Source organism: Schistocerca cancellata, chromosome 5 (assembly GCF_023864275.1).
Source record: "Schistocerca cancellata isolate TAMUIC-IGC-003103 chromosome 5, iqSchCanc2.1, whole genome shotgun sequence".
NCBI classification, from domain to species: domain Eukaryota; kingdom Metazoa; phylum Arthropoda; class Insecta; order Orthoptera; family Acrididae; genus Schistocerca; species Schistocerca cancellata.
The window spans coordinates 322,909,146-322,928,632 of record NC_064630.1 but is presented as its reverse complement, the minus strand read 5'-3'; the positions used below and the strand labels follow the sequence as shown (position 1 = coordinate 322,928,632).

General features: G+C 38.7%; 1 protein-coding gene across 1 annotated transcript in view; it reads right to left on the bottom strand.

The window, feature by feature from the left end:
* Window positions 1–19,487, bottom strand: part of LOC126187375 (valine--tRNA ligase) — a 189,830-nt gene that overhangs the window by 35,009 nt on the left and 135,334 nt on the right. Inside the window, exons 15-16 of the mRNA XM_049928422.1 lie at window positions 10,989–11,348; window positions 4,352–4,466 (exon numbers count right to left, since the gene is read on the bottom strand). Coding sequence (XP_049784379.1) covers window positions 4,352–4,466; window positions 10,989–11,348 — 475 coding nt within the window. The remainder of the gene's footprint in view (window positions 1–4,351; window positions 4,467–10,988; window positions 11,349–19,487) is intronic.

Genomic DNA, 19,487 nt, shown 5'->3' with positions numbered 1-19,487 from the left:
ACTGTTTGTATAAATAGCAGCACTTTATGTCCAGCATACAGTTCTGTACTGTCTGTATGTTGGAATCCATAATAAATGTACTTTCAGTGCTGTGTGTTGTACTTCACTGAGGGCTCTGCTTTCAGATTTTGACACGATTGTGATTACAACGTGACAATATTAACAAGTAAGTTACATCAGCTGCAGATATTATCTTTAATGATTACCTTAATATTTTATTCTAAATCATTCTGAGGTATCTTTCTAGTTCCTGTTTCAATATCCATGACAGAAACTGCTAGGCTTCCATTATATACCACTAACATTATCTGAAGCAGTCACCCTCATCCAATGTTGTTGTTGATTATGTTTTCCTAATTGTCGTCTTTTTCTTCATTCCAAAGAGAGGTTTGATGAAGCTCTCTGCAACACCTATTCAATGGAGACCTGTTCATCTCTGCATAACTACTGCAACCTACTTTGATTTAAACCTGCTTACTGTATTCGAGCCTTGGTCTCCCTCTACAATTTGCACCCCCACTCCTCCCAATACTGAACTGATAATTCCCTGAAGCCTCCACAGGACATGTCCTATCATTGGATCTCTTCTTTTGGTTGAGTTGTGTCATAAATTTCTAATTTTCCTCTAATTCGATTCAATACTTCCTCATAAGTTATTTAATCCACACATCTAATCTTTAGCATTCTTCTGTGGCACCACACTTTAAAAGTTTCTATTATCTTCTAGTCAGTATTGTTTATCTTCCTCGCACCACCTCTGTAATAGGCCATATTCTAGAGAAACACTTAAAAAAAAAAAATCCCAATATTCAAATTTATATTCAATGTTAAGAAATTTCTCTTTTACAGAAATGCTTTCCTTGCTGGTCTCAGTCTACTCTTCACATTCTTCTTGCTTCGATTAACATCAGTTATTTTACTGCCCAAATACCAAAACCCGTCTGCTACTTTTTGTGTCGCATTTCATAATTTAATTCCTCAACTATATTTCATCACCCTTGTTTAATGTTTGTCGATATTATTCTTATAACCTCTCTCCGATAGAAGCTAATCTGCCCCATTGGTTTTTTCAAAGTCCTTTGCCATCTCTGAGAGGATTAAAATGTCATTGGCAAACCTCATACTTATTATTTATTTTCTCTGAACATTTATTCTGTTTCCAAACTTCTCCTCAGTTCTCTTTACTGCTTGCTCAATGTACATACTGAGTAACATTATCAGGAATAGGCTGCTGCTCAGTCTCACTCTCTTATCACTACTGCTTCCCTTTCAGAGCAAAGTCTGGTTTCAATATAAGTTGTGCATCACTTTTCGTTGCCTGTATTTTATATCTGCTACCTTTAAAATTTCAGAGTGTAATCCAGTTAATACTGTCAAAATCTGTCTCTAAATCTTAAAAATGCTCTAAAGGTAAGCTTGCCTTTCTTTCAAGTGACCGAAATAATTCACAAGTGAACCGCCTGATGTCACTGTCCAATTGGCACAATATTTCGGCAAGTCACCACATTGCCACACGTATCTCCTCCCACCCTCCCTCCAATCTGACATTCTGTACACAGTACGCAGCCAGGTGTGGGTGTCTTTCCAGCTTCCCCTCTCCCTCTTCTTCCATCGCCAAGCTGCTCCTTCAAATTCTCACACTCAAGGATGCTTGCTGGAAGCATCTTTGCTGTTGCTCTGGCTACCCCTCAAGTCAGTTTATTGTGGGATGTCTGCTTCCTCTTCTTAATCGACTCAATGCAGGTTCCCAAACTTTACTAAGGATGTAGCCACTATCAGAATTGACTAGCAGTCTCTTTACTCAAGTCTTGATAGGGTATTTAATGATGCAGTCCCAGAAGTTAGACACCTGAGTCACAACCTCTGTTTGTTAGCAATTCATTCTGTGTAATTCTGATAGGCAATGTTCTGTGACTACTGACTTGTTATACTGCTGCAATCCGGTCTGCTACTGGTGTTCTTGGCAACGATCTTCAACAGTATGCACTGTTTCACCTATGTAAATCGTGCCACATTGGCAGGGGATTTGATGGAACCCAGATTTTCATAGTCCAAGATAATTCTTGGCCCTACCAAGCAGTGCCAGTGTTTTAGCTGGTACGCAGAAGACACGTCTTCAGTTGATGTTTCTAAGAATTTGACTACCTTTCTGGATAATTTGCCACAAAATGGCGTAAATGCAGTGGCCACGTCCTCCTAAGGTTCTTCTTCTATTTCTGCCAGTTGTACAGTCGATGTAGATGTAGAACTCTCCAAATCTACCAATCCGAGCAGAAGTTTTTCTGTAACACTGTTCTCTGATGTTCAATTTCTTGGTTGAGGCTCATATTGTCTGAGAGGGTGAGAGCACTTTGTCCCAATGTTTTGAGTCCATCATTTCTATGTGCTGGGTGGCGGCAGCAGTCCACATGTAAGTATAGGCTGATGTGCATCTTCTTACAGTACATTCTGTGGTCAATGTGCCATTCGCTTTCCCTCTTACCAGGACATCAAGAAAGAGGAGCCCTCAAGTCACTTCGAATTCCATGGTAAAAGTGATTTCTGGTGTATGGAATTGAGATGTATGAAGAAATCCTTCAGCTTGTCTCTCCCATGGGACCATATGATGAAGGTGTTGCTCACATAATGGAGGAAACAGGTAGGTTTTTACAGGACTGATTCCAGGGCTTCCTACACAAAATGTTCCGTATAATGTTGGCAATAATTTGTGAAAGTGGACTACTACAGCTACTTCTTTTGTCTGCTCATAGTAAAAACAGTACATGTTGGACACTGACATCTGGCCCTTCATCTGTGTACTACTTCATTGTGAATCACACTGAGAGAATTAGAAGAATCAGACTGTATTACCCATTACTAGACTGTTCCTTTCATTTTCATGAATGTAATTGACTATTATTCCAAGATTGTGTAACATTCAAGGGTGATTCCAGAATGAGATTTTCACCCTGCAGCGGAGTGTGCGCTGATATGAAACTTCCTGGCAGATTAAAACTGTGTGCCCGACCGAGACTCGAACTCGGGACCTTTGCCTTTCACGGGCAAGTGCTCTACCATCTGAGCTACTGAAGCACGACTCACGCCTGGTCTCACAGCTTTACTTCTGCCAGTATCTCGTCTCCTACCTTCCAAACTTTACAGAAGCTCTCCTGCGAACCTTGCAGAACTAGCACTCCTGAAAGAAAGGATATTGCAGAGACATGGCTTAGCCACAGCCTGGGGGATTTTTCCAGAATGAGATTTTTACTCTGCAGCGGAGTGTACGCTGATATGAAACTACCTGGCAGATTAAAACTGTGTGCCCGACCGAGACTCGAACTCAGGACCTTTGCCTTTCACGGGCAAGTGCTCTACCATCTGAGCTACCGAAGCACGATTCACGCTAAGCCATGTCTCCGCAATATCCTTTCTTTCAGGAGTGCTAGTTCTGCAAGGTTCGCAGGAGAGCTTCTGTAAAGTTTGGAAGGTAGGAGACGAGATACTGGCAGAAGTAAAGCTGTGAGACCGGGCGTGAGTCGTGCTTCGGTAGCTCAGACGGTAGAGCACTTGCCCGCGAAAGGCAAAGGTCCCGAGTTCGAGTCTCGGTCGGGCACACAGTTTTAATCTGCCAGGAAGTTTCATATCAGCGCACACTCCGCTGCAGAGTGAAAACCTCATTCTGGAAATATCCCCCAGGCTGTGGCTAAGCCATGTCTCTGCAATATCCTTTCTTTCAGGAGTGCTAGTTCTGCAAGGTTCGCAGGAGAGCTTCTGTAAAGTTTGGAAGGTAGGAGACGAGATACTGGCAGAAGTAAAGCTGTGAGGACCGGGCGTGAGTCGTGCTTCGGTAGCTCAGATGGTAGAGCACTTGTCCGCGAAAGGCAAAGGTCCCGAGTTCGAGTCTCGGTCGGGCACACAGTTTTAATCTGCCAGGAAGTTTCATTCAAGGGTGAATTTTTCAGTTTGCTAGATGAGCACTGGCAATTGTTTACACCTCCCTACAAGATTGAGTTCACCTTCAATACTGCAACACACGTACTTCAGAAATATCTGTAGTATGCTGCCTGAGCTCCTACACTTAAAAACACTGAGATGTTTACCATCTGTTTCTGCTTTAGCAGGTATATTGTAAGCCAATGATTGCAGCACAAAGAGCTTTTATAAAAACCACTTTCTGTACAAGTTGTATCCAAACAAGGGGCCTATGCTCACGTACAGTATCTTTGTGAACCCCAAATGGTAGAGATGCTACAAGCACAACATTATATACTTTTAACATTAGCACAAACAATAAACTTTAATAATTTACAATAATATATATATCAGTACTGTACTCTAAATTATCATAAAAAAATGTGATTATTTAAAGTACCTTCTGTTTTAACCTTGTTGGGCAGAGTATAGTCGGATCGTGTTGACCTCACTATGTGTATAATTTTCTGTATAAACTCAACCTCGGACTCCACCTCAAGATTTCTCCAAGGACACTGCCACAAAAAAGAAGTTCCCCTTCACTTACCAGCAATTGAAACACAGAAAAAAAGTCACATTTGAAAACACCAGAGATTTGATTTACTTAACTGTTATTCATGGAATTAAAAGTTAAGAGCCTGCAAAATTCCAGGATAGATAAATTAAACTGATGCGCAGATCCATCTTACTCAAAATGAAGTGTCAACTGAACCTATATTCAGCAACAGGAAAAATTGTTTTATTTTATCGCCAATTTTGATGTTTTTCCCCCCGCATTAAGCGCCCCCCACCCCCCCCGCCTAAATCGACGTTTTTTTTTGCTAGATTTATTGTTATTATGCAAATTTGTTAATACTTTTGCCAAATTCATTATTATTTATTTGCCAAAATTAGTGTGATTTTTTGTCAAATTCAATGTATTTTTTATATCTAAAAACAAAGAAGATATGACTTACCAAACGAAAGCGCTGGCAGGTTGATAGACACACAAACATACACACAAAATTCAAGCTATCGCAACAAACGGTTGCTTCATCAGGAAAGAGGGAAGGAGAGGGAAAGACGAAAGGATATGGGTTTTAAGGGAGAGGGTAAGGAGTCATTCCAATCCCGGGAGCGGAAAGACTTACCTTAGGGGGAAAAAAGGACAGGTATACACTTGCACACACCCACATATCCATCCGCACATACACAGACACAAGCACAAGCAGACATTTGTAAAGGCAAAGAGTTTGGGCAGAGATGTCAGTCGAGGCAGAAGTACAAAGGCAAAGATGTTGTTGAATGACAGGTGAGGTATGAGCGGCGGCAACTTGAAATTAGCGGAGGTTGAGGCCTGGTGGGTAACGAGAAGAGAGGATATACTGAAGGGCAAGTTCCCTTCTCCGGAGTTCTGACAGGTTGGTGTTAGTGGGTAGTATCCAGATAACCCGGACGGTGTAACACTGTGCCAAGATGTGCTCGCCATGCACCAAGGCATGTTTAGCCATAGTGTGATCCTCATTACCAACAAACACTGTCTGCCTGTGCCCATTCATGCGAATGGACAGTTTGTTGCTGGTCATTCCCACATAGAAAGCTTCACAGTGTAGGCAGATCAGTTGGTAAATCACGTGGGTGCTTTCACACGTGGCTCTGCCTTTGATCGTGTACACCCTCCGGGTTACAGGACTGGAGTAGGTGGTGGTGGGAGGGTGCATGGGACAGGTTTTACACCGGGGGCGGTTACAAGGGTAGGAGCCAGAGGGTAGGGAAGGTGGTTTGGGGATTTCATAGGGATGAACTAAGAGGTTACGAAGGTTAGGTGGACAGCGGAAAGACAATCTTGGTGGAGTGGGGAGGATTTCATGAAGGATGGATCTCATTTCAGGGCAGGATTTGAGGAAGTCGTATCCCTGCTGGAGAGCCACATTCAGAATCTGCTCCAGTCCCGGAAAGTATCCTGTCACAAGTGGGCACTTTTGGGGTTCTTCTGGGGAGGTTCTGGGTTTGAGGGGATGAGGAAGTGGCTCTGGTTATTTGCTTCTGTACCAGGTCGGAAGGGTAGTTGCGGGATGCGAAAACTGTTTTCAGGTTGTTGGTGTAATGGTTCAGGGATTCCGGACTGGAGCAGATTCGTTTGCCACGAAGACCTAGGCAGTAGGGAAGGGACCGTTTGATGTGGAATGGGTGGCAGCTGTCATAATGGGGGTACTGTTGTTTGTTGGTGGGTTTGATGTGGACGGACGTGTGAAGCTGGCCATTGGACAGATGGAGGTCAATGTCAAGGAAAGTGGCATGGGATTTGGAGTAGGACCAGGTGAATCTGATGGAACCAAAGGAGTTGAGGTTGGAGAGGAAATTCTGGAGTTATTCTTCACATTATATTCAATGTATTTTTTGCCACATTTGGTATCTTTTCTGTTAAAGTCAGTATCATTCTTGCCAAACAGGCCATAATTTTTATGTTTGTGTGTGTGTGTGTGTGTGTGTGTGTGTGTGTGTTAACATATTCATTCTCATTTTTTTGCCAAATCTGCTGCTACTCTTTCCCACGTTCACTGCCCTGTTTTTCCTCAAATTAGGTTTTATTTTTTGCAAAATTTGGTGATTATTTTTTGCCAAATTTGGTGTTTTCTTTACCTTGTTTTGGTCAAATGAGGTGGCCCTTTTTATGTAAAATTTAGTATTTTTCCCAAATTTAATGTTGCTTTTTTGCCAAATTTGGCATTATTTTTTGCCTAATTCTGATACTTCTCTTTCAAATTTGGTCTTATTTTTTCCAAATTTGGGGTTATCACGTTTTTTGTAAAATTCAGCAATTTTTTGTCAAATCTGATTTTTCCAAATTCCGTGTTATTTTTGCTCATTTCAGTGCTATTCTATCATCACAAGAAAGATTGCGATGTTGGAAAACTACTGTCAGTTTAAAATCATACATGACCCTCAGCATTGAGAAGACTAGAAGTTAAAATGCTGTTTTAATATTCAATAATATATAGAAAAATTATAAATTTTGTGTACAAATCGCCAGTTTCACTAAAAACAGCCATTTTCTTATTATTTTTTGCATTACCATTTTTGCAAAATTTAGCTGTCTCTACCTATATGTTATTGTTATTCTCTTTTTTCCTGCGAATAGCAATTCAAATTCAGTCCAAACGTTGGCCAATTGAGGTTTTTTATATTACAACATGGGAGCACAATTAGGAGGATTGCAACACTGGTTATATGTATTTTCTATGTCTTAACATATAATTAAAATATGAGAATGAAGTTTTTATTTTGTGAAAATTTAGACAATTACAGCAGCACTATGCCTATGCTACTGACAGAGCACTGAAAGACCTGAGTCGAAACAAGGCCCCCAGAGTAGACAACATTCCATTGGCACTACTGACGGCCTTGGGAGAGCCAGTCCTGACAAAACTCTACCATCTGGTGAGCAAGATGTATGAAACAGGCGAAATACCCTCAGACTTCCAGAAGAATATAATAATTCCAATCCCAAAGAAAGCAGGTGTTGACAGATGTGAAAATTACCGAACAATCGGTTTAATAAGTCACAGCTGCAAAATACTAATGCGAATTCTTTACAGACGAATGGAAAAACTAGTAGAAGCCGACCTCGGGGAAGATCAGTTTGGATTCCGTAGAAATACTGGAACACGTGAGGCAATACTGACCTTACGACATATCTTAGAAGAAAGAATAAGGAAAGGCAAACCTACGTTTATAGCATTTGTAGACTTAGAGAAAGCATTTGACAATGTTGACTGGAATACTCTCTTTCAAATTCTGAAGGCGGCAGGGGTAAAATACAGGGAGCAAAAGGCTATTTACAATTTGTACAGAAACCAGATGGCAGTTATAAGAGTTGAGGGACATGAAAGGGAAGCAGTGGTTGGGAAGGGAGTGAGACAGGGTTGTAGCCTCTCCCCGATGCTATTCAATCTGTATACTGAGCAAGCAGTAAAGGAAACAAAAGAAAAATTTGGAGTAGGTATTAAAATCCATGGAGAAGAAATAAAAACGTTGAGGTTCGCCGATGACATTTTAATTCTGTCAGAGACAGCAAAGGACTTGGAAGACCAGTTGAACGGAATGGACAGTGTCTTGAAAGGAGGATATAAGATGAACATCAACAAAAGCAAAACAAGGATAATGGAATGGAGTCGGATTAAGTCGGGTGATGCTGAGGGAATTAGATTAGGAAATGAGACACTTAAAGTAGTTACGGAGTTTTGCTATTTGGGGAACAAAATAAGTGATGATGGTCGAAGTAGAGAGGATATAAAACGTAGACTGGCAAGGGCAAGGAAAGCATTTCTGAAGAAGAGAAATTTGTTAACATCGAGTATAGATTTATCTATCAGGAAGTCATTTCTGAAAGTATTTGTATGGAGTGTAGCCATGTATGGAAGTGAAAAATGGACGATAAATAGTTTGGACAAGAAGAGAATAGAAGCTTTCGAAATGTGGTGCTACAGAAGAATGCTGAAGATTAGATGGGTAGATCACATAACTAATGAGGAAGTATTGAATAGGATTGGGGAGAAGAGAAGTTTGTGGCACAACTTGACCAGAAGAAGGGATCGGTTGGTAGGACATGTTCTGAGACATCAAGGGATCACCAATTTAGTACTGGAGGGCAGCGTGGAGGGTAAAAATCGTAGAGGGAGACCAAGAGATGAATACACTAAGCAGATTCAGAAGGATGCAGGTTGCAGTAGGTACTGGGAGATGAAGAAGCTTGCACAGGATAGAGTAGCATGGAGAGCTGCATCAAACCAGTCTCAGGACTGAAGGCCACAACAACAACAACAACAACAACTGATAAACTGACAAGAGAGTAGCCAAATTCAAAGGAACAACAAACTTACTAGCAATTATTATTTTTTAGACAGGTGAGTAAGATTTTTCAACAGACAGTTTGGAAGTTACATTGACACTTGATACCATACTATGCATAGTGGCTAGGGTTAGATCACAAATAAAACATTGGTAGTTCACAATGAACCAGCCTATCTATATAAAAGAGACTTAAAATTAGTTATCATCAAACAAAATAGTTCATTAAGACATTGCTTAGTGAATAGCGCAAAAAGTAAAGTTAATGATTCATCATGTGTGTATGTAACACTGAACAGCTGGCAGGCACAAACTACACTGTCCCAGCTGGCTACATTGTTCTAACACTCCAGCCCATCTGTGGTGAGATGATGTGTTGGGTGGAGTGGATCACAGAAGAAAGGATGTGGGGAGGGTGACAGAGTGGTGGAGGGAAGGATGATTGATGGCTGGGATGAAGAGGCTGCAGCTAATACGTTTTAGTTACCTCATAATAAAATTATTCTCCTAAATCTCAGTAACATTTTTAATCTTGTTTATGTTGCTGCTGATATCTCAATGCCCAAAAATATGGTGAATGGGGATCTTTACTCCTTCCATTATTTCTATTCTATCTTGGGTTTTACTGTATATTAACATTGATTAATGAGTCATAAAACATGAAGGAGCAGATAGATCTTGAGTGATCCAATGAAATAATTTTCTCCATCTTGTTCTTCACAACTTCAGTATCTTATAGGAATGGTGTACTACATCAAAGATGCTGTTTAATTTATTTCAAAGTTCTGCCACAGTGATGGATTTGTGTATTTGGGTGTCTGCATGTGTGGGGGAATGTGCACTGCAGATGAGTGGTTGATTATTCCCATTATTGGTTACTTTTTAAGGTGCAAGTAATTTAGGCAGAGATTAATTTATGAGACAGCCCATACTTAATCACGTGCAAGTCTTATTTGATACTGTGGATTGGCATGACCACAGAAAAATGCTCAGTGAGAAAAGGGAGATTATCTATGTAAGGACCACAAACTATTTTCAAGAGCAACAGTTTAGGTTCTTATTTCATGACTTGTCTTCCAATTTTGTTTTTTTTTTTTCTTTTGTTACACATCCATTTTCATATTATTACAGGAATTAATCCCTCTGCTTATCAGTATCTATGGTATATTTCAGAACCAGGCGAAAATATAAACATTTTCTGCAAGAGTAAATGGAGTTGCAATTCTTCATGCTTTCCTGGCAATATGTTGACATGTTGAATGTTTGGGTCTTCTGCTGGTTGGTCTCACTGTTCTTGCAATATCATGCAAGAACAATATGAACAATTGGCAGAAGCCTCGATTATTAAACATGTTATAAATACAGCTGCTAAATTTTCAAAGAAGTGTTACTACTGAAGTCATATGAATGAAACATAAAAGATTTGTTAGAAAGAAGGAATAATCATGTTTTAAAAGTATTTGTGTAATCAATATAGACTGAAGAATAAAGATCCCCCAAAAACTTAAATACAGGTCTCCTATACTGGGAATCCGTAGATATCGCTTCACAAAGTTAAATGATCTCCGCCATTAAATTTCTGCTGTCCTATAAATGTTTATAACATACAATAAATGGTGTACATGGGAGCCAACTATAAGGTGTTAAAAAACTAAAATAAATTCTGTATCAACAATTCAAGTTCACACTGAAGAGAAAGTACTGAAGTATTCCAAGATCACAATTTTAAAATGGTACACAGAAAAGGCATGAAAGTAAATTCACAAAAATAGAGGCACAACATGACCTCTGATTTTCCCTACATGACACAAGATTATGAAATATGACATGTAGTCAACTTTTGAAAGGTATATACTAAACTGTAACATCTTAAATACTTACATGAAGATATTAAGAATATATGCTTACAACCATCCTGGCATAAAAGTATTTCTACATGAATAAAGAGCAAGCAAGGATAACACAACAAAGCAAGAAGAGACCAGAAAAACATATGAATCACCTAAAATTACCAGTGTCCATACCAATTTAGAATGTCCTTTCACACACAGAACACAAAAAAGTCAAATAAAAAGGCAAAGACTGGTAAAACACACTGTGAACTATGTATTAGAAGTTCCTATAGAGATGTACATAACTAAAATGCTGAAACCATGAAGATATCAGACCAAAAGCCATAACATTATGCCTAGAAATATTATACATACCTCTTTCTCATCTGGATATTGACTAACACAAATACTTTTTGCTTCACAGCCAGAATGTGGAATCCTCTGGAATAATTCTTCAGTTATGAAAGGCATGAATGGAGACAGCAAACGAAGTCCCACATGTAAGCAAAGATACAACGTATTTTTTGCTGACTTCATTGCTTCTTTGTCATTGCTCTGGAAGACAGGCTTTAAATATTCTAGATAGACATCACAAAGGTCATAAAGCCACACATTATAGCATGCAGTAGTTGCCTGTGGGAAGTCATACTTTTCAAAGCCTTCATTACAACTTCTGACAGCAGCAGCTAGCCGACTACGCATCCAAAGATCCATCGGCGATTCACTTTCACAACTCTGAAATAGCATTTACTCATAAGATGTCTTACAAGAAACTGTTTCTTATATACAAATTATTACAGGTAATTAATACAGTTATTAATAACACCATTAAAAGTAAACCCCAAGCACTGTACAACTGGAAAGGTAGTGTGCAACAGTACTTCATATATTGCAACCTCCTGATAACAGCAGTAGCTGTTCACAGTGTTCTTTATGCACAAGATTCTAAATTGGATGTTGTATTCTATCGTACCACAAACTATCAAACTTGTGATTTGTTCATTATGACATTTAACTGTCTCCAACAAGTCTATAGCAGAGCTGGTCAGCAGATCCAGTCAACTGGCAAGTAAGACGGAATTATGAGTAGTGCATTCCTTCTGGTTATCTCAGGTACCACTGCAGGAGCCTACGAGCAATAGGAGTCTGGCTGAAGCAAACAGAAAGATCGGTCATTTGATTGGAGTATAACTAACTAGTTAATGGATCCAGGTAGCTGGCAAGTAAATCGGATCTTCATGCACTTGCTAGGATTAATTATCTAATGTTATCACAGGAGGTGATGAGCAAATGAATGAGCAGTCATTTCATGAAACACATTGGGTTGGAACTGACACTGTGTTTTCCAATATACCTTACATGTCAAACAGAGAAGTAGGTATATTTAAGTTCACATACATTCACAGATTCTTGACAAAGTGCTCTATCTGTGTATATTTTTTATTTTGCAATCAAAAATATTCTTTCAATACATGTCAAAACAGAGATCCGTTGTTGAAACAGCAGATGATCACAAACAAGCTATATGTAGCTTCTGTGGATGTTTCTACACGACAAATGGAGGAATGTCTAATTTTCAATATCATTTAAAATAATGAAACAAAGATTTTTATAATGATGAAGGGCCAAAAAATAAAGACGACTTGAAGTATGAAAAGAAGAAGATGTACATGAAAATTTTCTAAAGGTAATTGCGTACAAACCTATTGAAGCATTTTAACAGGAATGGTGTCTGTTTATACACACTTATTGGTGAAAATATACATCACATATGAAAACTTTTATGTACACATGTGCATCAATGCAATTTATGCAATATAACAATTTCTTCCCTATGTGAATAAATTAAGTAGAAAAAAAATTATTTAAAATTAGGCTTTCCTTATATTCTTCTGGTGGGTTGAATATCGATCATCCGAAATTTTATCCTCTCACAGCAATAAGATGCTTTGTTAGATACAAGATACTCAATCAACTATACACTGCCTTCTGAAGATTTGATTGAAGTGTAGTGGAATTAAAGTCTGCACAGATCATGCATAATGGTGCAGAAGCCAAAGTTAATTTAATTTATGCTGCTCGTAATACATTTCGTGTAACAGCATTATTTTGTATATGTATTTTTAGGCCTATGATGAGTTCTAGTAATGTAAAATTAGGTGGCAGTGCAATAACTTATGGAGAAAACATAACAATCAGAAAGACACATTTACCATTTCTATTCTGGAACTAAAAAATTGCACAGTTATATTTAACAGATGAATTTGTTACTTGCATCATATTTCAAGAGCTATTCTCTTCTCAACTGAACTGTTTATCATCCACATTTCACTCCATATAAGCCTGAACTCCAAACAAATACTTTGAGAAAAGATTTCTTACAGCTTAATTTTATATCAAATGTTATCAGAGTTATCATTTCCAGAACAGATTTTCGAGTTATCATTTCCAGAACAGATTTTCATGTCATTGTTTAGTCCGCATTTCATATCCTTTCTATTTCTGTCGTAAGTTATCTTACTCTCCAAATGGCAAAAGTCATCTACCATTTTCATTTTCTCACTCCCGCAGCACCAAACAATTTGTGTGCATTATGTTATCCTTGTTTTACTTTTGTTTGTGTTCATCTTAGAACTTCTTTTCAATTCATTCTGTTCAACTAATCTTCCAAGTCTTCTGCTGTCTCTGACAGAATTACAATGACATTAGTAAAACTTAAAGTTTTCATTTCTTTCCCTGAACTTTACATTCCTTTTAAATTTCTCCTTAGTTTCTTATATTGCTTGCTCAATGTACAAACAAAATAACAAGGGGTATAAGCTAAAACCCAGTCTCACTTCCTTCTCAATTATTGCCCCATTTCATATACCATTATTATAAAAGCAGTTTGGTTTCTGTAAAAGTAGTATATACCCTTTCACTTCCTGTGTTAAACACCTGCTACTTTCAGAAAAGTGTATTCCAGTCAATATTATCAAATGCTTTTCTCTAAATTTACAAATGCTAAAAATGTAGGGCTGCCTTTGTGCAATTTGTCTCCTACAACAATTCTTAGGGTCAGAGTTGCCTCACTTATTTCTACATTTCTCTTGAAGTTCCCCAAAGTCTACCACTATAACCATTCTACTGTAAATAAGTCATGTTAACATTTCCCAACACGACTAATTAAACTGATGGGTCAATAAATTTCATACCTGTCTCTGTCCATCTTCTTTGGAATTCAAATTATTATGCTTAATACTGACAGGCCATAGATATTCATACAACTGCCTCTTTAAGATCTCTTATATTTTCCAATACATTGTGTTTACATTTCCAATAGTCATGCATGCCTCTACAGCTTTCCATTTCTTCTTTAGTCATTACTGTTTCACAATTTTATACTTTGTGTCAATTTTATTTTTTAAATGTGTGTATTCATTTTTACCTGCTTCACATGCTGCTTTTTTATATTTTCTCTGTTCATTAATTATGATCAAAATTTCATTTGTTTTCCTATGATTTCTAACTGACATTGTCTTTTTGACTCCTTGTTCCTCTGCTGTCCTCATGATGCCATCTCTTAAGGCTATCCAATTTGTCTCCTATCATGTTTTTTGTCCTGTTTCAGTAAATAGTTTGTGTGGAGAAGCAAGTATGAATTCTTACTTACTACCAATATGTAAATTAACATTGAGTGTCAAGATAACAAGCTTTTCCCCATCCCCACTGAAACCAAAGTATGCAGGCCCCTAGTACTGGAGGGTTGCATTTGCACAATAGTACATTTCTATTGACACCAATTCATTCAGAAGTTTTTGAGAAAAACAGCGTTTTCACAATTTTGAATTTTGATGAAAATGAAAGCTACAAACTTAAAATTTAAAAGCGTATATAGTGAAACATAAAAATATCAAACTTGGGTGTGGTTTAAATATATTCATTATTTTTTGAGTTATTTTGTAAAATGTGACAATGGAAAACTGCAAAAATTAATGACCCTTACGGTTTGACTCAGAAATTAGAAAATTCAGCACCCCATTCTACCTATAACATAAGAAAACTATGTATATGTCTGACTAGGAAGATTCAGAAATGAAAATCTACCACCAAATCCATTTTAAAATCACCGTGTCAGTTTTTATTTGAGCAGACGCTCCAAATTCATTCAGCTTATATTAAGAACCATCCTCTACAGTACAAAAAATGGATGGTGGTTCAGAACCCCAATGGGGAAAGTTATTCAAAATTTTGTACTGTGCAAGAGCACTTTTTTTAACCCCTAGTCATGTGCATCGTGTAAGAAAGCTATGCACTCTCTCTGCCATTCACAACAGTGAATGTTGTTTGAGACAGTCTGGAGCAGAGTACACAGTCTGCTGGAACAGTGAAAGCAGCCTAGATATTAGTAATTGAACAGAATACCATTTGCCTCAGGTGGCTGTGTCCGAGAACTATAATATGGCAGATGAGACACATTTAATGTATAATGGAATTTATAGAATTACAACTCAAGTGATGTTTGAAGGAGATAATGTGACTGGTATATTAACACATCTCATATTTCAGAATTTGATGTAACTTTTTGTGTGCCACCTGCATGGAACACCGTACGGCGAGTGGATTATGAGAACTTTCCATTTTTTGCTCAAGTAAACATACAATTGAACTAACCAACCAATAATTAACAGATTACACTTTCTTATCGAAATAGTGCCAGGTGCTGTAGTTATTTCATTGTAGAAGAGCTTGCTTCTGATAAGAAATTAAGAGGCTCTAATACAGACTTTTGGAAGAACTGACTTCACATCATTTATCAAACAGCATGCCTTATTGTCATGCACCACACAATAGGCATAGTTTTTCAGCAGGTGAAATTGAAATGTCAAGAAGCAAATGGAATATTACAGCTAATGCTTTTACAATATATTCAATTTACCCACTTGAGTGATAAGAGAAATCAGGCTAGTAAAACCTTAGGTAACAGATAGGGAACATTATAAAATGGGTTAGATCTAACTATGTGACAAAGACTGGCATTATGATTATTTTGATCACAAACAATACAATTTATCAACTTTTATTACACCTATGCTGCTCCAAAACCTGGCTAATGTAGCCTCTGACTCTTGCAACAACCTCTGGATCTTTCACCTTAATCAGGTCCCATCTACTAAATTTCTGACTTTCTCTCATTTCTTTAGCTGATGACCAGTAAGTTATGGTCAGAGTCAATGTCTGCCTACGGAAATGTTCTGCAGCTTAAAATCTGGTTCTAAATATGTCTTAATATAGGTACAGAATGTAAGTCTCTTTCATTTATACAACCTTCCATAATTCTTAGCTCAAGTTTTTGCAGTAAGACTGTGCTCTGTGCTAACTTCTACTAGGTGGTTTCCCCTTTCATTTCTTTCCCTGCTGTTCTTCCTTATACTTTTCCTATTACTGACTTCCAGTCACTGATCACAATTAAATTTAAGTTTCTCTTAATTAACTGAATAATGCATTTCATCTCATTATACATTCTTATCATCTGCAGAGGTAATAGTCATATAAACTTTTACTACTGTTTTGGGTCCTGGCTTTGTACCTATCTTGGGTAATATAACACATTCACTATGCTGTTCTTAGTAGATTATCTGCATTCTTATTTTCTTATTCATTACTGGACCTACTCTTGAATTATCGGTACTTGGTTTTATGCTAATACCCCTTCACCTGACCACAAATCTTGTTCCTCTTCCAACCACACTTCAGTAATTCCCACTATAACTCTCACCTATTGATTTCCTTTTTCAAATTCTCTCACCTGCCTGACTGAGGAATCTGACATTCTAAGCTCCAAACTGTAGAACACCACTGACTATCTGTCAAAGTGAAAATAGATTATCAACATATTTTGTGTAGCAAAAAATATCTAAAGTAAAACAGATTCCTCACACTATACAATGAATTCAAAGAAGTGACATCACTCTAAGACCAGTTACATGATATTCACTGTCTCCCTATTCAAATGGAGCACCTTGGAGGTCCAAATTTCAACAAAAAGTTTTAGCATGTTGGAGCTGAAGAGATATTTTTATTTTATATGTGAATAACAACATCCTAAATTACAATTTATTTTCCTTTCACTGGTTGTGACTAGGCTTCGATTATGATAACCATCATCTAACCAATATTTATTTACCTAGACTACACGAGGGTGCTGGTGCTTGGAGCCGCTCTGTACTACCAAATGGTAGACTTCACAGAAGTACAGTCTTCGAAAAAAAACTGTTCTTTGACCTGCACTAGTATGCTGTCATCATACTGGAACTTTCCTGAATAAACTAGCTAGCTGACCAGCAGTTTTGCCTAGTCAATTGTATTGCTTGACAAAGATGTACCTCCTAAGCTGCACATCCAACTGATGACTGGTCTGGAGACGGTACTGGGCGAACATATGGCACCAATGGAAATGCTGCTACTAACTGCGTGAGGAGTATTTATACTCACTCGGGCCTGGTGTGTTGTGACAGGAGCCTGCCACTGTCACATAGCTATCTGTGAAACATTGCCTTCTGCTACGGCATGTAGTCCTCCAGTGCACCACTGTAATAGATTGCTGCATTGTAAAATGCTACTCCATCATTATTGTGGTCCCAAGCTGTAAAATTACACATGTGGCTGGCCTGCATACTGCATGACTGGCTACTGTGACCTGCCTGAGGCTGATGCCAAAACACATGAAGCAGCTATCTTCTAAGCAATCCTGAAGACTTTGACATTCGTGCATCAGTGGTGTTGAGTATCATACCACACACACAGCCAGTTATCTGCATAGTGTCCAGTTAGCGTTGCTGACCATTGACCTAGCTGGCTTTTTTGGACACTGCTCTATTTGATACATGTGTCAGCCTAGGAAGTGGTCAATGGAATGCAAATCCTGTAGCACTTCCCACTGCCGTACGTGCAAGAACAAAGGAGTGTAATAAAAGATCAGTGGTGGATAATGACCCGTATTTATGCCCCATGATGAGAAGCCATAAATCATCTGTCAAAAAGAGACCCTTGAGATCTCAACCCTGGATGCACATGATAAATGTAGCTCAATAATAAATGGCATGAACCAAAATCACTCCAGTAACACTATGAGCAGAGAGGCAGTGAGATTAGTGAGAGCATATGGACAACTGATGCACAATGAGGCAGATATGGAAATATGCAGTTAGCTTCTGATGCACCTGCACTGTTACAGGGACTGACTGTAGGTTGGCAGCTGTGGGGAGAAGAGAGAAATGGTAAGCTTCCATAAGAGCCCCTATTCCTCTTTAGTCACATTATGGCTGTATATGTGAAGCCAACATACCCATTCCCAGCTGTGGGCCTTTCTTGGATCAGATGGGCCTTATCTACCAGTAGCTCCACAGTATGGCGCTGCTGTCAATTGCTGAAGATGGCTGTTGCACTTCACACACCCGCAGTGTATGAGCTACAAAGTGCAATTCATTTTCTATGGGGCAAGGGAAGAACACCTACTGAAATATACTAGAAAATATAGCCCACAAATGGGGAAACGTGTCTTGATTTGAGACACGTGAGGTTGTGTTACTGTGAGTTCACAACAGGCCTTGAAGACTTGCAAGACAATTAGTGTTCGAGGAGGTCACATTCTATGCTGACTGATGAAATTTCCTGTGTGGATGTAATGGTGAAAGTGGATTGGTGTGTGTATCTCAAGGACACTTCCCTTGAGCTTGGCATTTTGTATGGGAGTGTTTACAACATCATTTACAGGTCCTTAACATACCAGAAGATTTCATGTCAGTGGGTGCCTAAGCAGTTGGATGACATGAAGAAGGGCAAGTGAATTATTGCTCTACTGACTCACCTGCAACATTATGCTGGTGAGGGTGACAGTACTAATAATGAAACATGGATACTGTCTTTCACACCAAAGTATCGAAGCAGAAGAGCATAGTGTAGAAATGTCTGGGTTCGCCTGTGACAAAAAAATTCTGTTCAGTGCCATCTGATGTTAATGGACTTCAGAGATAGCCATGACTGCTTCCATTGGATTTCATGCCAGTGAGTGCAGCAATAAACGCTGACAGTTATTATTCCACACAGTCACATTTGCAAGCTACCATCATGAAGAAGTGCTGTCAGATTCTTGATGTGGATAATGTGGTCTTCTACTACAACAATGCAAGGCCACATGTGGCAATCAGAATAGCTGACAAGCTACAGTCATTCACTGAGAGTGTCTGGAGCACGCCATACAGTCCCAATCTCACCTCTAGTGATTTCCATGTTTTTGGTCTGCTGAACTTTCTGACAAGAAAGTGATTCACATGCAACAACAGTCCGAAGGTGGTTCCGCAGTCACCCGGATGAACTATACCACAGGCAAATCTCAAATTTACTGCTGCAATGAGACAAATATCTGAATTGATTTGGAGCCTATATGGAAAAATAGTATGAAATACAAAGAATAGTATGTATTTTTATAATTGCCTGCATTTTGGTTAACAAAAATTATGGGTAAAGACTTTGCGGTTCACCTGTATAAAAGTAGTTAGCCCTTCTTTAGCATAATTCCCACTGATGATGTCTTTCCTGTGGAGTCAACAATACTTTATCACAGGGCTTCAGATAATGTAAAATGTGTGTCTAACACATGCATGAAGGATTTCCCTGTATCAGAAGTGCAAATTTCTTCCCATATAGCTAGATGCCACTTGCATTCCTCTGGGAAAACATAAGCCATCTCAATGATGAGGTTTCCTTCTGCCTTCCCCCTTATTCTTCCACTGTGACGGTGATGCTGCACCAGAAAGAGCAGCTGGGGTGGGGTTGTGGATTGCTACTTGATGGGCCTGCTGATTCTCTTGGGAAAGTTTCAGTAACTGTGTC